At 52.7% G+C, this 8,945-nt stretch overlaps 1 protein-coding gene across 1 annotated transcript; it reads right to left on the minus strand.

Annotated features, from left to right (window-relative positions):
• Nucleotides 1-763: 763 nt before the first annotated feature.
• On the minus strand, nucleotides 764-1,740 carry LOC116781337 (olfactory receptor 14J1-like). The gene has a single exon (XM_032677029.1). The coding sequence runs from the start codon at nucleotides 1,738-1,740 to the stop codon at nucleotides 781-783; it is 960 nt and encodes a 319-aa protein (XP_032532920.1). The 3' UTR covers nucleotides 764-780.
• Nucleotides 1,741-8,945: the final 7,205 nt, after the last annotated feature.

Here is an 8,945-nt window from a genome sequence, read left to right on the forward strand (position 1 = left end):
TGGGGAGGGGAGAGGAGCAGTTGGAGAGACCTTGTGCCTGCCCACGCTGGGCAGGAGCTGCCCCAGGATGGCAGCTCTGAAGCACTCCCAGGATGTCCCTGGGAACAGGAGGGGAAGAGTGGATCTGAAAATGGAACGTGGAAAGCAGAGAGCAGGAGTGTCCTGGTGACACTGCAGGAGAGTTGCAGCCCTGGAGCAAGGGGACAGAAGAAGTGCCCCAGTCCATGCAGTGGCCTCAGAAGATCCCACAGCATCCTGGAGATGCTGGAAGGGAGCCCAGCTCTGCTTCACAAGTTCCCAAGGCCTGTCCCTGCCTGTGCTCCAAGGGCTTCCACCCCCCAGGACTGTGCTCAGAGAGCACTCAGGCCTTACAGCGAGAAAGGGGCTCAGGAGGACAGTGTGGAAGTGGCAAGAGAGCAGCTCTGCAAAGACCAAGCCCTGCTGCTCCCTGGCAGTGCTGCTGGGCTGGGATTATTGTCCCCTTCCCATTTTCAAATACACCCTGTCCTGCAGTGTGCTGTCCTTTAGGAACATCTGAGAAGAAGGGTCTTGGACAAAGAAGGCACTGCAGGGTCCTTTATTTTGTTTAAATAGTCAGAGAGCACAATTCATCATTTATGCATCTCTGGGTCAAATTCAATGGGTAGACACTAAATTAGAAGGTAGATGCATAATAATATTTAATTGCAGAGAAAATTATTGCAAGAAGAACCCGATGACCTCCATGACAAACCTGAGCCCTTAGAAAGGCTGGGCCATTAAGGAGTCCCATTCTGAATGCTACACACCAGAAAACAGGCACTTGATTGCTCCTGAAAAGCATCCAGTCATCATTTTCCTCAGGGCATCCTTGAGCTCCTGGTTCCTCAGGCTGTAGATGAGGGGGTTCAGTGCTGGAGACACCACTGAGTACAGAACTGACAGGGCCAGATCCAGGGTTAGGGAGGAGATGGAGGGAGGTTTCAAGTAGGCAAATGTGCCAGTGCTGAGGAACAGGGAGACCACGGCCAGGTGAGGGAGGCAGGTGGAAAAGGCTTTGTGCCGTCCCTGCTGAGAGGGGATCCTCAGCACAGCCCTGAAGATCTGCACATAGGAGAAAACAATGAAAACAAAACAACCAAGTGCTAAAGAGACAGTAAACAAGAGAAGCCCAATTTCCCTGAGGTAGCCTGAGTGTGAGCAGGAGAGCTTGAGGATGTGTGGGATTTCACAGAAGAACTGGCCCAGGGCATTGCCCTGGCACAGGGGCAAGGAAAATGTATTGGCTGTGTGCAGCAGAGCATTGAGGAACCCAGTGGCCCAGGCAGCTGCTGCCATGTGGGCACAAGCTCTGCTGCCCAGGAGGGTCCCGTAGTGCAGGGGTTTGCAGATGGCAACATAGCGGTCGTAGCACATGATGGTGAGGAGGGAAAACTCTGCTGAGATGAAGAAATAAAAGCAAAAGAGCTGTGCAGCACATCCTGTGTAGGAGATGGTTGTGGTGTTCTGGAGGGAATTGTGCATGGCTTTGGGGACAGTGGTGCAGATGCAGCCCAGGTCTGTGAGGGAGAGGTTGAGCAGGAAGAAGCCCATGGGGGTGTGCAGGTGGTGGTCGCAGGCTACGGCGCTGAGGATGAGGCCGTTGGCCAGGAGGGCAGCCAGGGAGATGGCCAGGAAGAGCCAGAAGTGCAGGAGCTGCAGCTCCCGCCTGTCTGCCAATGCCAGGAGGAGGAACTGGGCCATGGAGCTGCTGTTCCACATTTGCTGTTCCTTAGCACAGGGTCTGTTCAGAAAAGGAAAAGACAGGGAACAATTAGGAGATACACTTCTCAGCAAAGATACTCCATCTTTCATAGTAATCCCCCCAAACCATTTGTATTTCCCTTTTGCTGGCTCAGAGTGGTGTGAGCAGCAAGAATTCTGGCCATGTGCTGCCAAGGGCTCAGCTTTGCTCTGCTGCAGTGGTGACATGGAGCTGGTTTGTGACAGCTCTGATGATCACAGGGGATGTCAGATGTGACCCACCTTTAATAGAAAAGCTCCATTTCTGACCCCCCGACTCACAAGAGTGTGGTCTGCAGAACAGAGGTTTCTATTGTCTTTAGAATAATTCTTCTGTTAAATATGTTCCACTATTAAATCTGTAGAGTGATCTTTTTAGGAGTAAATATTCTCATTTTTAATGTGAAGAATTTTTAGAAAATACAAGAGACAAAATGGCTCAGTTCTCTGTGGTTTAAAGTAGAGCCAGGAGAGCTGCAGAGTCCTTCAGCCTGTTTCCCATCTGCCCTGCTCTTTACCTTGTGTTGCATTCACTTTGATTTCACAAAAAGAAATATTGAAAACTACATCCACAATGCAGGGCTGAGAGCAGGACAATGTTGTTTCCAAGGGCAGCTCTGGGAAGTGTCTCGTGTGCCAGCCCAGAGGTGCAGCTGTGCTGGACAGAGCAGGACAGGAGCCCTCCCGCAGGGAAGCCAAGGGCTGGGACAGGAGAGTGCCCACCCCCAAGGGAAGGCTCAGCACTGCCCAGGATCCTGTGCTCATCTCTGAGACTGCCTGAAATATTCATCTCTGAAAGTAAAAGAGTTGGAATTTCATTGCAGCCTCCTGACCTGAGAGAACAATGTCTCTGCTACAATGCCTGAGCAGGAAACACACCTCAGGACTAATTCCTTTCCTGTAGCCCCTGTCTTTTGTGAGCTTTGCAAAATATTCTGCCTTAAATATAGTGTAGTGGTTTGGAGCTGTGAGCAGGTCTGACCCTGCAACAGCGAGACATGGAAAAGATCCTCCCTCAGCTGCCAGGTTTGCTCCTTGCCCACAGCCCTTGTGCCCCAGCCCTGGCAGCAGCTCCCCGGGCCGGCTGAGAGCTGCCCCTGGCAGGCAGCAGAGTCCCTGCCCAGCACAGTGCCCTGGGCTGCAGGACCCTGCTCTGCCCCACAGCCCTGGGCACCCCTGGCTGCACCCCCGGCTTCACAGCTCTGCCAAAGTGGCCCAAAACAGTCCCTGCTTCCCCATCCCATCAGCTGGGGCTGGGCCAGCTTTAGGAGATGCCTCCAGGAGCTGCCCCTGCACTGCCCTGCAGCCCCAGACTCACCATGTGCAGCCCTGCCAAGGTTCCTCCTGCAGGGAGCTCTCAGCCCTCCTGCCAGTGCTGAGCCCCTGGAAGCTCTGTCTGTGCCCTGCTGGTGTCCCTGAGCTGGCCTGGCAGTGCCCTCAGCCCTGCTGGGCTGTGCAGAGGAGCTGCTCACCAGCAGAGCTGTCTCTTTGAAGCTCTTCTTGCTTGCCAGGAGCTCCCTGTGTGCCAGGAGCCCGGCCCAGCTCAGCAGCACAGCAACAGCCCCAGGCATTTCATGACCCTCAGGGGAGTTTGGTGTTGTTTACATGAGGCTCAGTCCCTGAGAGGAAGTTCAAACAACTTCTCAAGAAGTCAAAATGAGATTAAAACATTGAAGTTTCTTGTAGTGCTAATGAGTCTCACTGAGGGACACAACTGAGAACGTGTGCCCAGGTTCCAGTTAGAGCAGAAAACTGCAGACAGTGATGCCAAGGATGGACAAGCAAGGGAAAGGTGGCTCTGATGCTGAGGAAACCTGGATGTGTTTCCTTAATCCACTGGGCCAATCCCTGACCCCCAGCCCCTGGGAAGGCAGATCCTGTCCCTGCCTCATTCCTCAGGGCTCTTCCTGGGGCACTGGGATGTGGGATGTGCAATGCCAAGGGCAGGACCATGGGGTGGCACCTGCCAGGCTGCTGAGCAGGGACAAGGAGGCCAGGAGGCCCCAGGGCTGCAAGGGGCACTCCCCTCCTCCTGGCACCAGGGGCACAGACAGCAGCCCTGGCCAAAGGCCTGCAGAAGGTGGCTGTGTCAGGGCCTTTCAGCTTCTCCCCCTCCCTGTCTCCTCTCCAGCCCAGGCTGTCCTACGGTGTCCATGCCCTGCCCCTTTCCCTGCAGGCTGTCGTCATCCCCCCGGCTGCCCCACCTGGCTGGCACCTTCCTGCACTGACATCTCTGCGTCCTCCCTGGCTCTTCCTGCACACACAAAGCCTTGGGCTCATCCAGACTCTTCCTGGGTGACGTGTTGCAGCACAGCCTTTTCCATGGAGTGAAATTCCTTTTTCCTCATGTCCACTTGGGACTTCCCCAGCTGCACTTGGCATTAATTCTTTCTTTCTCATGCTATTTTCTGCTATCACAGAAGAATCCACCATCTCTAAATCCTCCCTTCAAGCCCTCTCAGGGCTGTCCTGTACTGTCCTCAGTCTCCACACCAGTGAGGCCACAGCTCCTTAGCCCCTCTCTAGTGCTCATGTGCCTGAGACCTTTAAACTCCATCTTGGGAGATCTCTGGGCACTCACTAATGTTTTTGCAGATGAAAATGTCATGCTCATAGTCTAAGGAAATCTCAGTGATACTTTTTACCAAGGCCTGTAGTGGCAGAACATGGGGCAGTGGTTTTGAACTGAAAGAGAAGAGTTTTCTATTGGATAATAGGAGGAAAGATTTAACAATGAGGGTGGTAAGAACTGGAAGAGGTTTCCAGAGAAGAGGATGTCCCACCTCTGCATTTGTCCAAGGTCAGGGACTGTGAGTAACCTGAATTAGTAAGAGATATCACTGTCCATGTCCAGGGATTTGGATGCTCAAGAATGCTGGGAAACACTGCAACCTCATGGAATCAAGGAGCCATTGTCCCACTGTGGAGCCTCATGGAATAAGGGATCCAATCTTTGCCTCAGAGTTTGTCAACACATTAAATGTAAGGAATTACAGAAGTGAGATTGAACCACTTTTGTCCCACAGGTTTTAATGATTGGCCAATTGAGAATATTTCTATAAAATGAATCATTTATTCTTAAAAATGATCAGACAAAAGACCTTAATCAGAATTATTTACTACACAGTATAAAGGCTAAAACTACTGGTAGTACAGTATAAGACAGGACAGTGCACTATATTGAAGCAATTATTGAAACAATTACATTAAAGCTAGGCAAAAGAAATAATTATTACGTAGAGATCTCATAGAACTCACCCAGACCAACGGTGGTGGGGAGATTTCTTTTGCTCAACCTTGAGGAGTGTCCTTGGAGGGCATCCCCACCCAAGGCAGGAATCTCCACACATCTACCCCAAGAAGGGCTGTGTTGGAAGAACCTGCCTGGATGAAAGGGGACTGGACTTCTAGAGTAGGAAGGGATTGACTGCTCCTCACAAATGGACAGGCCAGTGAGCAGCTTCTCTGTCCCATCCAACTTCAAAAGCAGGCTGTGTGTTTGGAGTTGGGTGAACCAGGCTGGTTTGAGCATCATTCAACACCAAAACCATTCCCATGGTGCCAGCGGTAACTGGCAGATCTCACAGACAGCTTGCATGAGAGCTGGCACTGTTGGCATTCTCTGATGGCATTTTAGGCCTTATCAGGGTAGGCCCTCCTACCACCCAGGTCGAGAGGTTGGCTGTGAAAGTCCATCCTGGAGATGCACAGGGAGCCAAGAGTTGGGCTCCTGAGTGACATCCAACAATGGACAGGGGGATGGGACTGACCTGATGAAAGTGTCTCAGGTAGAGCTGGACTGGCAACACAAGGGGGAATTATTCCTGGCTCGCTGGGCCCAGGACACCTCAGGTCCTGAGTGAAGAGGTGCAACATCCAACTGGGCTTGTGATCCAGGGCTGCATTTAACCCTGGACACCAACTGCCAGGTTCTCCAGACCTGGGAAACATGTGCTGCCATCAAAGAGGCCAAGAGGGTAAAGCCCCTGTGGGGTGGGGGATGATGGCTGATAGAGATGTGGGCAGGCCTGGCAGATTGATCCCAGCACACTCCCCAAACCCACCAAGGCAAGCTCTACCTGCTGACAATGGTGGACACAACCCCTGGATGGCAGGAGACATCCCCTGTGCCTCCCACCACTGCCCAGAACACCATCCTGGGCCTGGAAAAGCAAGTCCTGGGGAGACACAGCCCTCCAGAAACACTGGAGTTGGACAGCAGGACTCTTTTCCAAAACAACCTTGTGCACACCTGGACCAGAGAGCTCGGCATGGAGTGGATGGATCATATTCCCTGTCAGGCACCAGCCTCTGGGAAAGTTGAATGGTAGAGTGGACTGTTCCAAACCACCTGGAAAGCAATGGGCAGTGGGACCTTCAAACCTTGGGATGTGCATTTAGCAAAAGCCACCTAGTTAATCCTGTAAGCTCAAGAGAGAAAACTCCAGGCCAATTCAGTGTCTAAGATCAGCTCAAAAGAGCAGGTCCTTTAATCAGGCCCACAGGCCCAGGGGAACACACACGACACGCCCTCCCAGGCAATGGTTCTACAGTTTTAGAAGATGGTCCGTCCAATGCCAGAACTCTCCACCCCCCAGTTCTGCCCAGTTCTGCCCCCCGACACGCCCCTTGGGGAATTGGGTTTGGGGTCTTTGGGACCCCTTCTTCCTCATCTTTCTCTTCTTCACAGCACGTACAGTCCTTGGAGTGCCTCCAAAGTTCTGGGCTGGAAGGTTGCTTTGTCTCTTGTGGGATCTTGTTGTCCAGTCCTAGGGTGTGATGTTGTTCAATAGAGGTGTTTTTCTACAATTCTACCTTGAAAAGAAGTCTAAACACGCTAAAGGAATTTAGAAAGTTTGATATCAAGTGGGGTCATAGGGTTGGGTATGTGTAAACTACTATGCTTAAGGGTGGCATGTAATAGAGCTACATTGACATCTACATTACTACACAACTATTTTAAAATCTACAAAAAGCTAAAAAAAAATATCCAGAAAGCTTTAAGGCATCACACAAACCATAGAGTTACCTGTTAGTTAACTGTATCATTTGAACTGGCCCTGGTCAAAAAGAACCTCTACGTACCATTGAAGGGGATAAAATCCCTGTGGATTCCAGCAATATGTTAGGGAGGACAGTTTGGATGAGTCCTACCTTAAACAAAGGCAAACAGGGAGCCTCCTTTCCCTCTTGCCAAGCACGTTCCCCCCCGGTTGGGGCTGAGTCCTCTCGCAGCTCCAGCTCTGCTGAGCCCAGAGGGGTTGGGGCTGTGGTGCCACTGCCCAGAGCAGCCTGCCCTGGGCAAGGCTGTGGGGCCAGAGCCGCCTGGGCTGTGCTGGGGAGAGGCCCTTGGGGGTGGAGAGAGCTCAGGGCAGGTGGGAGAGCTTGGAGGGAGCTGGGGGGGGACAGCAAGGCCAGGGACAGACAAGGGATTGCTGGGCATGGCCTGGGCTGTGTAGGGGGACTGTGGGAAAGGCAAAGCTCCCCTGCAGTTGGGGCTGCAGGAAAAGTCCAGAGCCCAAAGAGCCTCAAGGGCTGTGTTGGACACCAAGGCTGCAGGAGGGAAATGCAGGGCTGCTCTGCAATGGGAAGGGGGGTTGAATTCCAGCAGACACTGATGTGGTGCTCAGGGACTCCATGGCTTCTCTGCCTGAGGCTTTCCTGGAAAGGTCTCTCAGGCCTCTGTGCTCAGGGAAGGGCTTCAGGGAGGAGGAGAGCACGTCTGGGCAGGAACCTGCTGAAATCCCCAAGGGACAAATGGCAGTGTCTGCCCCTGCAGGGGCCTCAACCTGGCCATGGCACAGGCTGGAGCTGCCTGGCTGGGAGCAGCCCTGTCAGAAGCTGTGGGTGGGCAGGGAGCTGGGCAGCAGGCAGCCGTGTGTCCTGGCAGCAAGGGAGGCCAGGAGCACCCTGGGCTGTGGCACCAGGACATCAAGGACGGGCATTCTCCAGGTCACTGTGGCTGAGGAAAGCTGCAGAAAGAGCTGGAATGTTTATAAATTGTATCATGTTTACTATTTGTTTGTGGGCAATGAAGAGAAACTTTCTGTGGCTCTAAGTCTCACCAGTTCCAGCCCTCCCAAAGAACACAAACCTGAGGAGTTGTGGTTCCCACTCCAGTGGCACTTGGAGCTCCCTCCGTACCCAGAGCACAGAGCTCCCTTGTCCCACAGAGTCCTTGGAAATGGAGGGATTAAGGACACAGGACAGGCTGTGGGGACCAATTGCAGGGCATGGTCAGGGCTTTGGGGTGGTTGTGAGCCCAGGGCAGGACCCGGCACTTGACCTTGTTGAACCTCCTCCAAGTGTCCTGGGCCCATGGATCCAGCCTGTCCAGATCCCTCTGCAGAGCCTTCCTGCCCTCCAGCACATCAACACTCCCCCCAGCTTGGTGTCCCCTGGGAACTGCCTGAGGCTGCACTCGATGCCCTTGTGCAGATCCTTGAGAAAGAGATTGAAGTGCCCTGAGCCCAGTGCTGAGCCCTGGGAACACCCCTGGATGGAACTCCATTGCCCACCACTCCTTGGGCCTGGCCATCCACACACATGTTTGCCCAGTGAACAGATGCTGCAGAAGGTGTTTGATAAAGGTCCTGTAAGCCCAGAATATTGGGATGAGTGCAGATTTAGCTCTGCACAACACAGAAATTCATTCACTTTCTCCCTTTTCCTCCTTCTGTGTATCGAGGGAACTTGTGACTTCAGTGTGTGACTCCCTGTGTGCAAAGGGTAAATATGGACAGAATCCGGGGCAGGGAGTGTTTGGGGGATCTTGGGATCTGTGCTTGACACAGAAGGGGTTTACCATTGGTCTAAGACTATCTACTGCAGAATGTGGACTTCAGTGGAGGCAATGTGGATTTAATATACAGCATGGGAAGGACTTTTGGTTTTTATTGAGCTGTGCCTTCCTCTGGTTTTGTTTACTGGCCATAAATGAACATCCCTCTGTGTCTCAGGCAGCTCTTTCTCCAAGCCAAGCAGGTGGGAGTTGGTGCCAAGGAGCTGAAACCTGCAGGTCCAGCCTTGAGTGGAGGAAGCTCTGATTTACCCAAGGCTGCTTTGAGTGCCAGGGGTTTGATGAGGGAATGGTGGGGTGGGGATAGGGATAAAATCTGATGGATTTTCAGACAGAAAGGGTCTTGATTTTCCTATCTATTCAGACTGAATTAGGAGGTGCTTTG

The sequence above is a fragment of the Chiroxiphia lanceolata genome, assembly GCF_009829145.1.
Source record: "Chiroxiphia lanceolata isolate bChiLan1 chromosome W unlocalized genomic scaffold, bChiLan1.pri scaffold_40_arrow_ctg1, whole genome shotgun sequence".
NCBI classification, from domain to species: domain Eukaryota; kingdom Metazoa; phylum Chordata; class Aves; order Passeriformes; family Pipridae; genus Chiroxiphia; species Chiroxiphia lanceolata.